General features: G+C 41.5%; 1 protein-coding gene across 2 annotated transcripts in view; it reads right to left on the bottom strand.

Annotated features, from left to right (window-relative positions):
- TBC1D30 (TBC1 domain family member 30) overlaps positions 1–20,013 on the bottom strand; it is a 267,530-nt gene that overhangs the window by 197,260 nt on the left and 50,257 nt on the right. For both annotated transcript variants that reach the window (XM_069229140.1, XM_069229139.1), the window contains exon 2: positions 9,906–10,070. In XM_069229140.1, the coding sequence (XP_069085241.1) occupies positions 9,906–10,070 (165 nt within the window). The remainder of the gene's footprint in view (positions 1–9,905; positions 10,071–20,013) is intronic.

Genomic DNA, 20,013 nt, shown 5'->3' with positions numbered 1-20,013 from the left:
AGACACACCCACCACTGTAGAAGAAATATACAACACATACTTGCGTAAAGAGGCAAGAATTATCATATGAAAGGTAATTTTAATTTAACAGCTGCCGCTCAACCGTTGATCACACCCACCTGTCTTTGCAGGCACTGAAATGTTATATTACTGAACAGAGCCTAGTGGATGTGTGGAGTGTTATACACAAACAAGTGAATGCTCTACGCGAGCCTTCAAGGTTGTGATTAGGGGAGATGCGATATCTAAACAGGCTGGGGCACTCGTATCCATTCTGGAGCATACGATCTAAAATTTAGAGAATGATACAAGGTTCACCCCGGGATGGATAAACCTGAAACTAGCCATAAATGAATTTCAAAATCTAGGAGAGAGTCAAACCTTTTTAGGGATGGTGAAGGTGAATGCCCAGGACGCATCCTGGCTTGGTTGCGGAGGGGACATGTACAACATAACATGACTGCAGCAATACAGAATGACCAGCGACAACTGACCACAGACTCATTAGATATCCTAGAGGTCCTTATAAAATATTATGAACAATTATATGCAGTAGGAGTACCTATTGCTCAAGAACACATGACAGAATATATGGAGAAGATAGCCTTAGCATGGTTGGAGGGACAGGATGGAGACATCAAGGAAGCCCCACTGAATTTAGAGGCTGTGAAAGCTGCCAGAGATGAGCTTAGGACAAATAAAGCACCAGGTTCAGATGAGGTAAACACCGAGTTTTATAAAACATAGAATAATTTATTTCCACCCTACCTACTGGCACTGGGAGAGGGATGTCTTACCTGGGTCATGTTGAGAAGCAATCATAGTAACGTTAGCTAAGTCCAGGAAGAACCCTCTTATGACACAGCCTTAATATTAATATTAATAATACTCCTTAATGTTAACGTCAAAATAGTGGTGCGAATTGTGATAAAAAGACTAATACCTTTGATGTGTGGGTTGGTAATCCCAGAACAACCAGGATTTATTTCTGGGAGCATGACCTCTTACAATATACACACACTGTTTGCCGCCATGGGCCAAGTGGACCCTGACTTGCCTACTCTGTCAGTAGTTTTCGAAACTGGAATGAGGATGATTCTGTGAGGTGGGGGCACCTGTATTATGTACTTGGTAGAAAAGGTCTGTTATACCCCTTCCTGAAATTAATTGGACTCTTATACATAGACCCAGCTGCGAGGGTTAGGGTTAATGGATATGTTTCATGCCACTTTGGTATTTTTTGAGGCACTCAACAGGGACTTCCGCTGTCATCTTCAGTAGTTGAGCTCACTATGGAACACTTAGCTTGCATGATTTAGGAAAATCATTGTTTTTGTCTTTACAACTGACTTTATCACTACACACAGATGAGATACTTCTGCTTATTAAATGCCCTGTAAACAATCTCTTCCCAGTTATTTGAAAAATTGTGCACTTTGGTGTTATAACAGGGATAAACATAGTGGGAGGAAAATCTAAAATATTTCCTATAACACCTACTTCAAGACCGTGCACCATGGAATACCCTTTGCGCTGGTGCAGAGGCTCAGTTAAACATTTGGGAATTAATATACACAGATCCAACCAAATCACTATTTGGCCTACAATCAGTATGCTGATCACCCACGTTGAAAAGTAGGTTATGTTGCCTCTGTAGGGTGGCTGAATATCCCTTATAAATGTGATTGAACTATCACGTTTTCCCATACCTTTCCCCCAATATTCCTATACCATCATGAAAATCCTTTTTTGTGACATTGGTGTGTCACCGTTCATGCTTGGTATGGGCATGGAAAATCCACTACCAATTGGACCACGCTTATCCTTCTGTACAACAGAAGGTATTTTTCAGTGAGAGATTTTGAGCTATATCTTTTGGATGAATAGGTTCATTATACCTTCTATTGGCATCTACAAACCCCTCTTTTGCCACACGTTGTTGCTACGCCCAGGGAGATCATACATGGAACACTAGCAAAGTTCCTGTACTGACAAGCCATGCGCCTCAGGAAGGGAGTTGCAATGGTGGCAGCATTGCTGACGCTTGAGAGAGTCTCCAACGGATGGATGGCTTCCCAGTGGTACACTCCCCAGAAAACCCACTGAAGAACAGATTGTTTCCCCCCAACCTTGGAACATAAGGTATACAAAACAATCTGACACGTGTATGGCAGCTCTCTTCGGCCCAAATGTTCATATTGTTGGACCAGTACAAGGGTCTTGCCAATTTCAGCTTTGAGGACATATTCGTATATTTCAGGCTGAAAAATGCAGTGAACACTATTTCTCCTTTCCTGAGGAACCCAATGCTCTGGATCCGCTTATCAGCACAATCATGCTGGAAGGCAAAAGAAAATAGATTACTAACGTTTATGAGTGGTTTGCTGAGAACAGAAGAGACGTGGTGCCACAGGAGGTGGTGAAATGGGCCATAGATATCGGAAAGCAATGGTTAGAGTATAAGTGGGTATACTGCGGTGTACAAACCGCACTTGTATCAACTTTCTATAGACTAATACATTTTAAGTTCCTTCATAGGATACACGTGACTCCAGTGAAACTGAATAGGATAGGACAAACCCACAAAATCATCTTACCTGTCAGAGGTGTGAGATGCCACACCCTGGGGTTATGGTTTTAGCATTGTCATGCACCGGAATTTATGGTAAACTATATGGTGGGAGCTTAGTAATATGCGGACATACGTCCTTCTCTTGTTTATGCAGCTTGGACAAGTATCTGATGTCCGTAAACATATTAGACAGCTTTCTGCCTTGCTACTGTTGCTGGCAATTTCTGGTGGCACTTGGGTGGTGGAGGGGTACCCTTCCCAGAGTGATGAACTGGGTACGAGATTCCCTATGGTGCAAGTCCAACACTGACATCTATGGCATATTACTAACAGTCAAAGACTTAAAGACATTTCGTAGCCGTTCTGAAAATACTTCAGAATGCACTGCGTGAACTTGGTTTCCGAATTAAGATCATGGTGACTGCTCGTTTAGGTACTGTGTATAACTGAACGCATCATGGGTGGGGTTGGTGCGATCTGGACTGTGCATATGTGTCTTGGATTCTCAATGGAGGTGTGGCCCTTCATGGGCAAACGTGGATTTTGCAGGAGTCTGGGTGGCCCTTGGAGAGATATGCAACATGCAAATGAATAACCTTGAAACGATATATCTAGAAATTGTGAGACGATCACTGTTTTGTTATTGTGAGTTTCGTTTAAAAACAATACAATAAAAAAAACTATTGATTAAATAAAGTGACCACAAGATAGTTGTGTTTTTGTACGGATTCTATTGGTATTTTTGTTTGATTCAAGGAGTACTCCTTAATTTTCTTTTTTTTTCTTTTTTATTTATATATGCACACCTGTACCATATATATATATATATATATATATATATATATATATATATATATATATATATATATATATGCAAACCTGATGAGTCTTTAATAAAATTGAGGCTTTGGCTAAGATCATTCAATTGCAGTATTTACATGGTGGTCGGTGACAGGAGTAGATTTAGATCAGAAAGGAACAAATAATTATTGTTTTACTAGTTTTAAGTAAAAGGACAAATGTGTTTGAACATTTACATGACTGTGTTCTGGATCAAGAGAAATATCTAGCCAAGTATCGAAAAGCTGTCAACAAACCACTTGAGAAGGAAGAACAACATAGTTGCACAGAGCCACAATGTGCAGTTGAATCAGTTGATTCTATTGTAACTGCATGGAACGTTCTTGCAATTTATTGTGAATTTTAAGGCTTTCCTCAGTTCATTACAAAATTGGTTGTGAGATGCACTTCTAAGAAGGAACATGATTAACTTGCAAGAATTAATCTCGCGATAAAGTTGTGGACACAGCCAGGAGCGTCAGGAAGTTTTGTGACGATAATAAACCTATTTACTTACGTTTACACTTGCAACAACAAGTAGTTGGAGATTGAGGTGTGAAGAATAACATTTAATTGGTATGATTTATGAAGTAACTGTAAGAAACAAGACAATGCACAGTTGGTCAGAATAAAACAATTTAGAAGACAGAGTGGTGAGGCAGTTTATTGTAATGTGATTTACCATCACATATTTCAAATGCTGAAGATTGTCCTGCATTAGGGCATTTTTGTAGACAATATGGGAGTGCAGGACATTTCAGCATAGCGTGTAAGTATGGAGGCAAAATTTTAGGTGAATAGCAAGAAAGAATACAAGAATCTCACAACAACAAAAATATTAGGACATGGCGTTGGCTGTGAACCATGATTAAGTGAGGAAAGGGGAGATGTGACAAAGGGAATATCCTCATCTGAATTAGGCTTAAAATTGACTCGGGAGCTAGAACTACTATACTTTCAATGGACAAATATGAAAATTTGTAGGATGTTAGAAGTTTGTTACCTAAACATGCCACCTACTACATTTGCAGGTAGATATTTCGGGCTCAGCTGGCCCTCAAGAATCATAAAATTAGAGGCTAAGGGTCCGCTGCAATTAATGTTTTCCATGTTCTTGGATGGCGGAATCAGGCAGAATATAAATATTGCTCTCAGCCTGGATAAAAGTTTCCGGTTTTGACTATGAAGTTCAAACCCGTTATTAAGTCATAGAGGCAGAAATATTGACAGCATATGCAATGTACAGAAGTTTAACGTTTTTTTTGTGGGGTAGACCATTCATCTTGGAAAACTGATTACTGACCTTTGATTGATATTCCTGCTTGGGTAAAGATCAAAATGGTTACAATTCGCTTGGTATGTTTGGTAACTAAATTGTTGGAACTTAATTTTCAGGTTGAATACATACTCAGAGGGATAAAGTTTCAGGGCTGATTGCATAGCTAGGTTGCCTCTATGAGAGGTATAAATCAATAAGAAATCGAGTCATGCATTATTGCAAGAACTGGTCTGGCACAACAAGGATGTGTGAAAACGTAAAGCAAGAAGAGGCTTAGCTGGAAGTTCAAATAAGGTCATTAAGGGGTGGCCCATGGAAACACTGTTGGAACAAAGGGTACAAAAACTTATAAGAAGGGCATTGATGAATTGTCACGAGAATGTTTTACTTGTCAGGTGTAATAAGGTGGTTCCTTCTGAAGGTTGTGAGGCAGAATCATTGAGAGGGTGTGATGTGAGTCACATACAAGACTGCAAAGCAAAGCGTAATTCCTCTTCGCCTTACTCTATCTACAGAGGTGAAAATGTGGATGGTGATCTTTGATGGAAAAAGGCCATGCTGCAGGCTTCATTCTGTGCTTGCAAGAAGCAAATCAATGTTTCTGCAGCATTAGTGTTCCTTTAAAGCAGATTCTAAATCTTACCAAATAACTTTCTCGAGAAAGATTTTTCTTCTTTAGCCATTAATTCAGAGCTAGGATAATACGAAAAGTTTAGTGTAATACATACTAGTAGAAGGAAGAAACGGGTCCTCTGACGGCTAGTACTGGGGCTGAAAACTGCTTCTCAAAGCAGTAACAAAAATTTGTGTGCAGCCAAGTAGCATGCATGCTTGAAACACACTGGCACAATCCTCTATCCTTTCTATAACTGTGCAGCCTTATTTGTGACCCCTCATAAGTAGCCATTGGGTGAGATGTTCTCATCTGCCGCCACAAGAGTTGGTGAAAGGTAACTGGGAATAAGAGAAAATCTAGGACTAGATAGAACAAAGTCACTTTACACCAAACTTCTTTGTTTTAGCTTAATTCCATTGCCACCAAGGGATATTTTCCAGCAAAAGAAAAAGAACAACAGGTGCCATTTTAGAAGTTATAGGAATGAGCATGTACATTTGAAGGTGGAACTGTCTTGAGCAAAATGTCGCCATGCTCGAATGAGAAAAGTAGTCAATCACACTGCGAAGGCCAACTTACAGCCCCTAGAACACTGTAGTTGACAAAAATGTGATCTAAAAAACAGACGTCTTGTGGTCTGTTCAAATAAAAATGCCTCTTGTTAATATTGTGCAGAAACTCACTGCTCGAGAAGTGAGGCAGCAGGAAAAAGGAAGGAAAACCCATCTCTTAATTTTGAAGGAAATCAGTCAAGATCTTTGGGATGGAATTGAGTACATAGGACTGTCATAAGCCTGATGCTTATAGTTCAGTGTACAAGTGCGCCTGAAGGCCAGTCAATGCAATAGTAACTGAATCAGATGTTTTCCATGAAGTCTGAACAGTAGGCTATTAACGTAAACCATTTATTCAGATAGAAGAATCCTAATTAGTCGTGTTGCACTAAGTGCCATGTCATTCACTGGAAAGAAAGATGGAGGATGTCAACAAAATTAACTTAAAATATACCTTCCATGTGCCACTTTGTACCCCAGACAAAGCTAGGCTGCGTTTTTCTTTTCTTTAAACACCAACCGGAGATTACATTATTTTACTTAGCAGCAAAATTATAGCCGCTTCTTGGGTGCCTGTAACTCCGAAGATTTACTTATAGCTGCCAGAGCACCAAAATCTTCTGTATGGAGACTCAGATATGTAAAGACTAGTTGGGGAGCAATATGCTAAAATGGTGAGTAGGGGACAGTAGTAAGACTCTGCCTCGGTCCTTCATAAAAAAAAATTAAATAACAATGGTGTCCTGAAGCAGACGGGAAAGCTCAAAGTATCAGCACTGACGCGGCCAGGCTAGCGTAATGAAGCAGGAGAGTTTGATGCTCCCTTTAGAATTCTGTACAGTCTTTGGGATGACCATAAGACGTTCACTGATCAGCTGAGGTTTAAACCATTCCCCAAAGGCCACAGTGCTTCCCTATCAATTACGTAAAGTCCTTGCATTTGTCGTAGTTCAGGGAGGTTGCAAATATGTTTTGGTGTCATTAACAGAAAAATATTGATGGCGACCCTATGGTCTCTCCCCCACTAATGGGAGCACTGAAGGCCCCCTCTGAGGCTATCCCTTCATTCATTAAGCATCCATACAATGTGAAGAACTGAAGGAAGGTGAGTTAAGAAATGTCTCATTCCCAAATCTCATTTAACATCCTACATGCCTTCTGAGGTAACACAACAGAGACATGTTGCGTGTGTGTTTTTTTTAACTACCTTTAACTCTATTAATAGCAGAAAGGTAATCAGGGTAAGTAAGCTGCTCTTCAGTTGTAACATGTTTATGTCGATCCTGGGGGCTGACTTGCCAAGTTGACCAAGGCATGGAGTCTAAAGAGGTTAAACTCTTCTTTGATGAAATATTTGAGGTCTTTGCACCCAAATAAAGTATTCACTCATCAACCCAGGAGAAGGTTGTATGTATGGTAGAGTCTTCCCAGCACAGAGCCTGCAGTGCTGATTCCACTCAGTACATCGCTGAAATGCTTGCACGGACGATGTCCTCTTTTAGCTTGTGTGCATTCCCTGTTCTAGTTTTCCTGTAAGCACAGAGCTTACAATTCCTCCATTTGTCCCTCCTTATACCAGACAGCCCAAATGTATTCCTCCACTTAGCCTTCAATAAACCTGTCTATAAGTGGGTGGGAAAACAAATATACTAGATTTGTCCTCTTATATTTAATGCAATGCTAGTCCACCCCATGTTTAGGCCAATCCTCCCTTCCTCTACCTGCAAGAGGGCACTGTGATTCCCCGCCACTGTCTTACTTTGCCTTTCACACCAGTATATCAGTAACAACGAAAAGACAACATGGTGTTCTGTCACAGACATTAGGCGGAGTCGGCAAAGGCATGGAGGAAGAGGATTATGGTGCATGCTGATTCACTGGAGTGTCCGCTAGGATGAGGCCAGCCAAGCCAAGTGAAGCCAATGTAACAGATGCTTGTGAGTCATGCACTTCTATAGAACTATCCCCCGGTGGGTTATGGACACAAACCATATTCCACTTCCAAAGGTCTGATGGTCCAAGCACCACACGTTTTCTCGAGATTTCTGTGCATTCTTACATTTACAAATTCCTCACTAACTCACTCAACCAGAAGGGTCATCCAAGGAGTCCCTATATGGGTGATATTGGGTCCACGGAGAACCCTTGGTTTGGTCTCTAAATTTTGCTACTCCAAACAATTTGGACAATCCGTTGTGATGAAGATTTAAGACAGAGGGTGTCAGAAGTGTCTACAAAAGGTTGGGGGTCACGTGTCAACCACTTAGAGGTAGAAAGATACAGTGATTGAGCTGGTCTAATCTACTATCACTCCACTCATCAATGGCTTTTTGGATCCACTAACTAATATATTTCTTTGTGTGAGTCACCAGAGAATATCCATCTTGGTGAGGCAGAACACATAGTCATTTGGAAAGATTATTTCTGTTAATGCTGCCTGATACGAGGAAACAGCAAAGGAAGCAGGATGAAAAAGTTCAACACAAGAGAAACAAACAGAAGTCAGGAATGCCCCAATGTACAGAAACTGATGTGTGTAACAGAGGCCACCTCCAATGCACAGCGAGTAGCAGAAAAAGGGTACCTATATCAATGTTAACTGTGCTCATGTGGGTGTTGCACATTTTAACAATATATGTGCATTAGTATTAGTTGTGTTGCATTTAAATCGTGTGTATTGGCATAGAGCTATTATAATTGAAACAAAATCATTATTATGTGTTGCAAAATGATTTCTGCTTAGACTAAAACTAGGCCTCAGTTAGGCCTCAACGTCATCTTTGTTAACATGGCTGCCATATCATGATGTTTATTCTGTGTTTGCGTTTCTCGTTTTACACTACATGACACAAGATGTGCGCTGTTTATTTTGTATGGAATATGGTTATCAAAGAACTCGCTGGAGGAAGCCTTTTAATAATTTCCAAGGTTCTTCTTGATAGCACACTATATTGCTTTAATTCACAATTGTTTCTGTTGTATATGTAACTGGTTTGCCCTGACAACCCAGGACGACATTAGATTAGAAGGGGCGAATCAATAGTGGGTTAGTGCTAAGGTGGCTGGGCTACCATGATGTCTTAGAAATATATGTGATTTGTTGAAATAATGCTCACACGTGAGCATTTTGTACTTTTCATATTTTCCCATGCTGAAATGGCTATACAAATCCCTAAATTTGCGGGTGAGCCAGGTTTTTCTGACTCCAATAAGGGTGCTGTCCTTTTTTATACTGATTTGCTGCATTTTCGAGACTTGCTGTATTCACTTGGCTTTTTTTTGTATTGTTCCTGTAACTGACAGCCTTCATAGCAAATCTTTCTAACGTATTATAACTGATCTAGTGAAATTACTGCCGCCTTTGCATTTTCTATTTTGTACCGTACTTTTAAAATTTTAATAAACCTTCACGGTTTGCCCTAAAATTCTGATCTTGAACTTCCTATTGAGTCAGTCCTTTTTGTTGTTGGTTGTATTTGAAAATATTATTCTGAATTTCTTTTCTAGGATCACATTTCCTCATAGTTTGTAGGTCAACGTCCTTGTTCTTTGCAACCCAGGCCGGCTGAGGAGATGGCTGGGCGAAACTGGTAAATACATACGAAAGATCCAGGTCAAAAGGATTAGCCCTTTGTTAAAAGATCTCAGTAACAAATGCTTGTACAATCTGCTATAGCTGGGAATCAAAAGGAATTCAAGAACAATGCTGAGTTATGGAGTATCAAGGCACATCTGCCCATTCAAAACATTAGGCGCCTGTGTGCCGCCACCTAAATCAGACTGCCAGAATTAGCTCAGTAATCACATGTAAACAAGAAACAAAATGTACTGCTGATAAAGGATTTGATTTCAGGTACAATGCAGTTGTTGACATACCAAAAACATCTCATAAAAAATTAAAAATGTACAGATTTTTGAAATCTCAGTTTCTGGAAATAACAAACTATGCCCGGAGTAATGCACAGTATACATACTCTGCTGTTTTAATGAAATCGAAGTTCCTGGGAATCAATAAACAACGCAAACATTCTGCAAATGACTTACGGCGTTTCTGTGAAACAGCTTGCAAGCAGGCTGTGACAATATCACAGTTCTTTTGCTGTTTGTGTAGAAGTCTGTCCTTTTGCCGCAGCTGACGTATAAGTTTTGCCGACTGAACACTGATTCTGTAATTCAGTTCTTGTGCTATTGCTTTCAAGTCATTGGTGTCTGTAAATAAGAAATAAACAAAAAAATGCCACTTGTCAAAAACATGGTGCAATAGTGTTAAAGCTAGCTGCAAGGGCAATCAGTACTCCATTAAAACGCATCTATCCTTGCTTTACAAAATAACAGATTTGAAATAATTATCGATTTTATGCAGGGGTGGCTCCTCCATGAGGGCGGCAGCTACAATCCTTTACCTTGAAACAATAACAAACAGTGTTTGTTATCGTTTCCTTGTAAAGGTGTTGGGCCACGGGAGTGAGGAGTGTGCTCCCCCTCAGAGGGCATGTGTGTTTGGCCGGCTGTTTCCGGCCAGCCAAATACCCATGCGCAGTGTGCTGGGCTGGAGAGAGCCTGCACAGGCTCCCAGTCTGCCTGGGAGCGTGCGCTCCCAGCCAATCCTGACGATGCTTTGAGAAGCGTCAGGATTGGCCACAAGGCAGGCTGGGAGCCTGTGCCTCCTTCCAGTCAGCAGAGGAGCTGAGGGCGGCGCTGCGTGGCGTAAACTAAGTTTATTTTTATTTAAGCTTTTATTAATATTTTCTCCCCCCTCTCACCCCCCTGCTCCCCCACCCCTTTTTACACCTGCGAGCTGCAACTGGTCATCCATACACTGAAAACATACAGTGACCTCTGCATATTGTCAAGCAGACCTCGGCCCACGCACCCTAGTTACTTTACTCTTGTTATCAGTCGTATGTAAAACGTTTACAAACACAAAATTAAAGCGATCCCCATCCATAAAATGTGAACAGATTCTCTATTTTGAGCATTTTACAAGCAGTAGGCTCATTTTTTTTCCAGGGGTGGAGTGTGATGGATCAAAATCACACGTCCGTAAAACAAGACAACTGTTTAATTTGAGGTGTTTTTCTGTTTTAAATTCAATTACAGCTCAATGTACATTTTGCCCACGTTCCCCAGCCTTCCTTTGCCATCTAGACAACGCATGAAAACTCGGCTGATTTAGGGACATTCTGGAAAAGATGGTCACAAGTGCGCCTGGAGGAAGGTGCCCGTTCTTAGTATACCTCTACTCAGCGCTCGCTGTATGTACAAAGGGAATGGCAAGCTTACACGTAGCTCTTGACACAAATACGTACACCATTAAGTGCTAAAGTTGCTAATTAAGGTCAAGTGTACCCCGATATACAAAGAGCTACGCCTTTAATGAATATACTAAAAAACGGTGAAAATTGATTGTACACGAGGAAAATGGCACAATGAGAGACATGGCATGAGAGTAAGAGGAAACCGCATGGTGTGAGCCCAAGTACAGTCAACACGAGTGGATTTCACGTTGCCCGTTTAATTCCATATACCTAAAATATATGATTGGAAAAGAAAAAGTAGTTAATAGCAGCACCGAAAAACAGCGAAATAATATTAATAATGGTAATTCAATTTCATGTATTTAATGTCTGTGCTAATGTGCACTAAATTACCAACAAGCGTTACATTGCCATTTTAAAGTTTAATATTTTAACTTCAAAGCGATAATGTAGTGCAGGTCCGCAATTTTCTTAATGTGATTGAGCCTGCGCGCACCCCCTGCCCGCCCCCAAACTCTCCGTAGTGGGCAGCCGCCGCTGATTGTATGTACCATCGACGTCAAACTAATGGTCTCGGCTTCAGTCAACACTTTCAGGCACTGGAAATTACAGTCACGGCTTATATTTAAATTGAGTTGCTCATCTTCTATAATGGACAAACAAGCTAAAATTGAATGGACTAGAATGATAACCTGTGTTTCTGAGGACTTGTCTCAAGCGTTTTACTTTTCTTTCACAGTGAATCAATGTCACCAAGTGGGAAAGGTGTGCCCAGCGATGGAACTCGAATTAGCTGCAGCTACGGACTCAACCTGCATCCGACAACCTTTGCAAACAAATGAGGTTGGACTGTTTCTCTGCAAGGCCGGGATATATTTTTATGCAGGTGGTTTGACACTTTAATGCAGTAACAAACTAAAAGCAATGGAATGAAATGCTAAACCCAAGAAATTCCACATCGTGAAACTATTAACAAGAAACCAACACTACGACAAAAGGTTCACTAATGTAAAATGCAAGAATGAAGACCAACAACATCTACAAGCAAAAATATCGACATTCGCCCAATTCCACAAACAAGCGATTGCCCAGAAATATATTAGGAATGGACTTAAACGACTTCGTAACACAGCCATACAACAGGTGTGACGGGAAGGGAATGGGGGAAGGGAGGAGGGGGGCTCGGGGTAGGTATTTTCCAGAGTCTTAAAGTTTTAGATTCTACATTGTGTACCCTTTAGTCTAGTAGCCTTCATTTTTAGGATTGAGCACAAAGCGCCCTGTCCCTGGTTTAATCTCTCTGTGGGCTTTTAACCACGCCCATGTCAAGCCCATCAGTTTGGTTGGTTCGTGGGCTTGCCTTTTAAAATTAGCTTGATTTAATTAATGAAAGGAATGCATAGGTCATGCCTTTTCCGGTGTTTAGCCCACCTCGAGCGCACCAGCCAACTACTGAAAAAATACATGGCTCCATGTTTTCCGTATGGTTTCTGCACTATTTTTTTCTCTTTATTTCGTAGGCAGCGCGATCTCGCTAGGCAGTAGAAGAGCACTTTCCATGACATCAACCCTGTTACATGGATATTTTCACTTTTGCCGGTTACATGGATAACTGCACTTTTGCCGATACGTTTCCCTGCCAGTGAACACGTTTACTTTTGTGTGTTTGCTTTGCACTTATGGGGGCTGTCGGCTCACTTATGTGAAACTGTTTTACTTTTCAGTTTTTGTGTCAAGAAAAGTCCAGTTAGGAGTTTAAAGCGCTAATAGCTTTAACTCAAGTAAACATGAGACCCATTGCATTGCAAATGCTTGTTTAGACCTGTGATTCCCTATGAAAATATGTCAAATGCTTGCATACTCAAGCCTGATTCACTTTTGAGTAAGTTTACTACTTTTTGTATTTGCAAACTGCACTTCTGTAGTAACTTAATGTTCTGGAGTAACTTCAGCACTACACATGGCCAACCACAGGTACTGCAACACCCTCCTTTAGAAAATAATGGAGGTAGAACTTGATACAAAAGTGTTAGTTAAGTGCAGTTTGAGAACAGCACTTCGTTTTAAATTTTGAGGTGCTACTGTAGCACTACAAAACTTATTACAGAGCGCAGTGTGTGAATGAGGCACATCGTGTTTTTTCGGTGTCTCAGCAACCGTCACCTTACAAATATGAGGTTCTACAGAAGTATGAAAGCAAAACCGAAATAACAGTTTACGATACTTAACGTTTTACAGTAGTTTAAAACCAATGTGTGCACAAAGGTAGAAGGAAGTACAAAATGGAGAAAAATGAAACAATAAATCGAGTCTGAATCATAGCAATAATAGGAATTATTAGGGAGAAAGTAATTAAATGAAAGAAGGTGAAAGAAAACACTAAAATCAAATAACCAGCTTGAAAATTAGCAAAAATTGTTTTATAAAAATAAAACAGAGAAATGTAAAACATTTTACAAAGGTGCAAAACAGCAATTTTTTTTTATCGCAGTAGGGGCTGCCACCTGACACAAAGAAATGCATCAGTTGGCCGGATAGAAAACGCAGTTTTCAGCCATGTGCCTTCAATCTAACCAACAGACAGCTGGTAAGGTCCCATACATATCAAATGTAGAGACAAGCACTTGGCAAATGATCCCTCAGACATGGGCTGAAGCTTGTGGACCACCCCAGGGCTTCAGTGATATAAGAAAAACGTGTCAAGTAAATTAATTTGTATCAAAGGAACATCTAAGGCGTGCTTTCACCAACGTGAGCTGTGGTAACTGTCCTGGAATTGGCAAAGTACCTCGGCAAGCCTGCCCTCACTTGTACTGTAGACTGACCATTTATTTTGAGAGTTTTTATTTTTATTTTAAGAGTTTTTAAAAGTGTGTACGTAACCCAGAGGTATCAGGGCACTGCCCAGTGAAAACAGTTTCACGTTATACATAACAACAACATCTCTACCTAAGTTCACCACTTGGTCTCTGATCATTTTTCTGGCGAAGTGCCAGCAGCCTACTTAAAGCTGTCTGATGGCTGCGAGAGGGCTACCAGGTCCAGCGGTTGATCAGAGGACAGTCCAGGTAGACGCAATGATTCAGAGGTATTCAGCCACTTCAGGAGAAAATGTGGTAGAATCGTCCAGGGAGGCAATCTTTTTGACCTCTTTCTTGAAGGTGGTGGTCTGGGTGTATAGGGATCTCTGTTGGGAGAGAGTTCCAGATTCTAGGGGCACATTTGGAGAAGGTGTGGGCACAGGTCTTCTGTTTTTATGAATCTTGGTGGATCGGGTAGGAGGGAACTTGTACTCTGTAGGGAGCAGGAGCCTTCTGACATAGTGAGCTGGGTAGTAGGGGGGGAGAGGGGAGGAGGAAGTGCCATAGTGTATTGCTTTGTGTGTCAGGCATGCTATCTTACATGGTCTCCTGGTTTTTATTGGAAGCCAATGGAGAGAATCGAGAGAGGGTGTGATGTGGTCAAAGTGCCTTGTTCCCATTATCAGTCTAGTTGTGACATTGGATGGGTTGCCTTTAGTTGTGTTTTTTGTGGTATTCCTGTTAAGGTAGCAATGGATGTGACCAAGGACTGTATTACGACCTGGAGGTCTGGTGGAGCGATGAACCTTGAGTAGGCAGAACTGGAGAACAGCGCTGCATGTGGATGAACTGATGTGCGCTTGCATTGATTTGGTGAGGATGAGTTTGCATAGAGGATGTCAAGGTGTATGAGCTTATCTTGTATGAGGGGGAATTGTGGGGAGGGAGATGAGAAGAAATTCAGTTTTCAGGAAGTTCAGTTTGAGGAGGAATCTTGTCAGCCAGTTTTAGGTTTTCGCTAGAGTGTCGTGGAGTTGGGTAATATCCTTCATGGAGGATATCTTTAAATATACATAAGTGTCATCTGCGTTGATGTGGTACGTAATGTATTCCATGTAGAGGTTGAGGCATGTGAGGGAGATGGTGGGTCTTTGAGGGACTCCAAGTCTGACCGAAGGTGAGTCTAAAAGTGAGTCGCCCAATTTGATTTGTTGCGAGTGACTAGATTGGAAGTGAATTACTTAATAAGGTTTCCTGCAGGTCTCAATCTGCATTCTAGCAACTAAAGATTGCTGTGGTCGACCGTGTCAAAGGTCGTGGAGAATTAGTAGACAGGAGTTGCTCTGGTCCAGTATTTTGAGTGCATCATCCATGATGTGTAGGGTGGATGTTTCTGTGCTGTGGCCTGGTATAAAAACAAATTGGAAGTTGTTGAGTAGGTTAATCTGTTGAATGTGCTGGCAGAGTTTTCGGGTGGAAGGAGATGTTAGACACTCAACAGAAATTATTTAAATCTGCAGAGTCAATGCCTGTTTTTTTGCCAGGAGCAGTGCCACTTGTACAAACCTGATGCAGAATGGGATTAAGCCTTGGGTTAATGATGCATTTACAATCTTCATCTAGAGAGGGTTGGTCGAAGAGGTGATTTCATCGACGCTATGATCTTGTGGACCTCAGCGTGACTGAGTGTTTTGATTTGATCCAAATTGCACTGTTTTTGGTCTTAGTGGGATGGCTAGGAGTTAGAATTTGCTAAGTGGTTGTGAATTCAAGATAAAATGCAGGAACTCTCACATGGCCCATCTTGTCACTCTGTTCTCAATAGAGTTCAATTTTCCTAATTTTCTTTAAAAAAAAAAAAAAAGGCTGAAAATGCCTTATAGTTCTCTGTGGAGCTGTTTCGGATTGTGCTGACAGTTTTGGTATGGGTTTGTTGCTTGATGATTTCCAAGAGTTTACCTAGGCGGTTTTGATTTTATGAAAATGGGTGTTCCAGATTAGCTTCTTGTAGGACAATCCCAGGACTGTCTTAGATGTATTAAGTATGTTAAATGTTGGTTGTAGCAGGGGCGAGGCACTTTGTGGTTATGTCTTTTGGGGAGCAGCAGGGATACTGGCTCCATTATGTTTGTCATGGTATGGTTGTAGCGATTGGTTAGTTCCTGCATGTTCTGCAGTTCACTCCAGCAAAGGGTTCCTCCAGCAAAGAGAAATTCATCCGGCAAGTAAAGGATAGATCATTCTTGTTAAGGTTTCTAGTATCTCTTATCCAGTGTTTGGGTTTGATCTCATGGTCTTTTGCCTTCATTGTGTGTGCAGTGAAGTGGAACAAGATTTGGTGGTGTTATGACCAGTTGGTTGGGTTGATGGATTCAATGCTTAGTGCTCTTTTCTTGGCTATGATGACATCACGTGTTGCCCCTTTGACATGTTTTGGGCATGTACAGGCTAGCAGGATGTTATGATACACAATTAAGTCTGTTAGAGCAGTAGCCTGTGCGCCCTCATCATTCTGATGGAGGTTGAAGTCCCCTAGAAAGATGGTGTTAGCATGTACAGAGGAGTGCACTGTAACAGTTTCCATTACTTGATTGAATATGATCTGGGTATCTTCTGCTGGGATGTAGAGAAGGCGCATTGTGGGTAGAGATCTTTCAGCTGTAAAGATTTTGATTCCCTGGGATTCACAGGTGCAAAGGTTATCCACAGGGACAGAAGCGATCAGCAGGAGTTTAAGCAAATTACTTCAGTTTCCCCATGCTGCATTTGGGAACGATCAAGTTGATTAACTGGTAAAGTTAGGGGGTTATTAGGATACCCATTAGTGGGGCTTAGGAGTAATTCAATCATGTTTCAGTCAGGATTATAAAGTCTAGCTTGTGTGAGAGAACTGCTTTTAGTTATGTCTGTGGCATGTTTGGCTGCTGGTCTGCAGGTGTACGGCATGCATGTTAGTGTCTCCTGTGGAGCTGGGGTGGAGTTTGATCTGGGATAAGCGGGACTGAAATTAGATTCTTGTGGCTCAGTCCCTGAGCTTTCCAGTGTGGTATTTGTATGTTGGTTTTATCAATGATTTGCATGTCATAAGATGGCAGCATGGTGGTCTTGAAGGGATCATGATAAGATTGTAGCAGGGCTCCAACATCCGATGTGGATAGCTGACTGCATGCTCTTTTGGGTTGATGGTTATCTTTGAGCACTGGTATAGATGGTCATGGTTTGATGGGAGCCAGTCTTCCAGGGGTAGATGGTACCACTTGATGCATGTGTGGCTTTATATTCTGTATAGAGTCTGGCCTTGCTAAGGGTACTCAAAATCCACTCTAAAAAATAGTTGATTAAGATAGGGATGCAGTTGTGTATTGTAGTAGTGTGAGTGGTTAGCAACATTCCCCAGGGATTTCATTGTCAAATGTGGCAATTTTTTTGACTGGCCGGGGTAGGGAAACATTGGACAAGTTAGTGCCAGAACCAGGTTCTTGCTGAGGTGTATGCTGCTGTGTCAAGTGAGTATAGGGCTGCTGTCTTATGTGAGGGGTGGAGAATAGGGCTCTGCCACTCCGCAGTTATCTAGTGGTAAGGTAAGTATATGGATGTTGTCTTTTATGAAGTTTAAAAGATAGGACTCTGCCACCTTAATATTTGGTGGGAAAATATGCAGAGGCAAGTTTGAAAATGTCCGAGGTAAGTCCAAATGGATCGAGTTGTTCTTACTGGGGCTATGATGGGAAGGCAGGCCATATTTTCCTAGTTTGTGTGGAATGACCAACTGTGGGGTGGTGTCATTGTAATGAGAGAGGGATTGGGAAGGTCTTTGATTGATTGTTTTGAAGGTATTGTCCAGGTGGAGTTGGGTAGTGTTGTTTCTACTATGAGTATAGCTCAGTTTCACGGACTTGGGGAAATATTTTGAGGGGGTGTACTGTGGGGCCACAGGGGAACGTGTTATCAGAGAAGTGCTAGGATGTTGGGGTTTGGGCTCCTTAATCCTCCTTGGTGTAATGTCTATTCAGTCTGTGGAGGACATCATTTATATTAGCCTGGAGGTCATAGTTTATATTAGCCTGGAGGCCATCATTGTGACCATCTGGGTTTCGGAGGCCCTTGTTTGGATTAGTCAGGGGACAGTCCCTGAGGTACGAGGTTTCAGATTGGAGGAGTGACAAGGATGGGATCTTGTTTGGGCCGGCTCCTGGTATGGGATAGGTGGTGTGGTGTTTTGCCTCATGGATTGTATGTCATTGGTTGGGGTTGATAATCTCAGTTTGCCTGGGTGATGAGCAGTTGTGTGAGCTGTGGCTGAGTGTGTTGCAAGTTGTCTAGATCCCAATGGAGATGTGGTGAATCCAGCTTTAAGGGGCAAATGTTCCAGTGATGCTCTGATCTTGTGTAGGTTTTCAATGTGTCAAAGTGAGATTGAAACATTCCAGGTTTGGGACTGATACTTAAGCAAAAAATTACTGTTCATGTATATAGAGATTAATCCTCAGTTTAAAAAAATGAGGAGGGTGTGATGGCTAGTTGAGGCTCATGGAGTTTTTAGCCTTTCAAGATATAAAGGAGCATGTATTTTGATTCTCTCAAATGGGCTGTGTGGCACATAAAAAAAAGATAAGACCTGCATTCGGATGTCTGAGATGATGGTTACAGGGATGTCATTTTGGAGCCTGTGCTTACAATGTTTTGTTTTTGCAGCATTCTTAGAGAGGTTTGGTGGGTAACTGATTTTGAAAAAGGTCCAGTTTTGATAGCCTTTTGTCAGGGGTAGAGGTGTCCCACTCTGTAATTTCTGAGGTGAGGGGTGAGTGCTGAGAGCATTGATGACAGTCTGGTCTGTCCTATATAGTGTAGGCTATTAGAGGTATGATAAGGTGTTGCTCCTAACAAAAACCCATGCCTTTGACCGAGTTTGGTGTTCTTTCTAATTTTGTCTATTTGGAAGTGCCTAATATACTATTTTGGTCTTGCAACTAGGTTGTCGTTTAATACATGATTCTGGAATGTTCATTGATCCTGATGACAAATTCCAAACCTGGCTCGAGGTTCTGTGCTTGTTTGTTTTAATTGCCAGTGTTAATGAAAAGCCTGTTTATATTGCTATGGATATCAACAAGAAAGGTAGTGTTTTCTATGGGTAATCGCCCTTGAACTTATGTCTAGGTCTGGGAATACAATACTTTTTTGTTTTTCAGCTCCCGAATCCCTAAGAGCAGCCATCCCAAAGATGCTCATTTGAGAGACACAGAGGGGAAAGTGAATGGTGGGGAGAACAGCCTCGCAAGGACCCCGGTCTTGGGATCCTGAACTTAAAAAAGCTGCACTGCAACATAATCCAGCCATACCCTGTAGAATAGGAAGGTGAGGATAGGAGAGCTGCTGTGCAACATGGCCTCTGAGCTGCACCTGGAACTGGAGGGACTGCTTGTCGGGTCAAATCTAACTAGGTTGTCAGCCTCTTTCAGTGCACCCGCAAAAAGCAGTCTTAACGGATTTGCTGCTCAGCCTCCTGGCTCCTTATTCATTGCCATGGGGGAAGTAGACACTGATCTGGAAGTCAAGACTATGTTTCTTAACTCACACCAAGAACCCGCTCCTTCTTATCTACCTTTTTCTAACCTTTTCTCCATTTCACTCACCTTTCACCACACTATCTCGTTTCTGCCTCCATCACAAATGTCTCTCACAACCTCATCTCTCACTACCCCACTGTTCTCTTTAACTACCTCAATTTACTTTATCATTAGTTCACAACCTCACCTCTGCACCTACCCTTTCTCTTGTTTTAAATCTGTTTCCTTTACCACTGAAAAAACCATAGTCCTTTCTGGCTACCTCTATTTCTCTAACCCTACACCTTTTTCTCATTCATCAACTGCTCTCTGTCTCTCTCTTTCTTTCTCTTTCTCTCTCACACCAACAAATATCTAACTCTGGACCTCCTTCATTTCAGCTCACCCCTCCCCCTTAACTCTCTCTCTCAATCTTTCCACTATCTATTCCTCTCACAACTCTCTACTTCAGTATAAACTTCAACTTTCTTTCTCATCAACAAACGTCTCTCAAGGCCCTCCATTCATGCTGTATATTATATTT

This window comes from Pleurodeles waltl, chromosome 4_1 (assembly GCF_031143425.1).
Source record: "Pleurodeles waltl isolate 20211129_DDA chromosome 4_1, aPleWal1.hap1.20221129, whole genome shotgun sequence".
NCBI classification, from domain to species: Eukaryota; Metazoa; Chordata; class Amphibia; order Caudata; family Salamandridae; genus Pleurodeles; species Pleurodeles waltl.
This window is presented reverse-complemented; position numbering and strand designations above follow the sequence as displayed.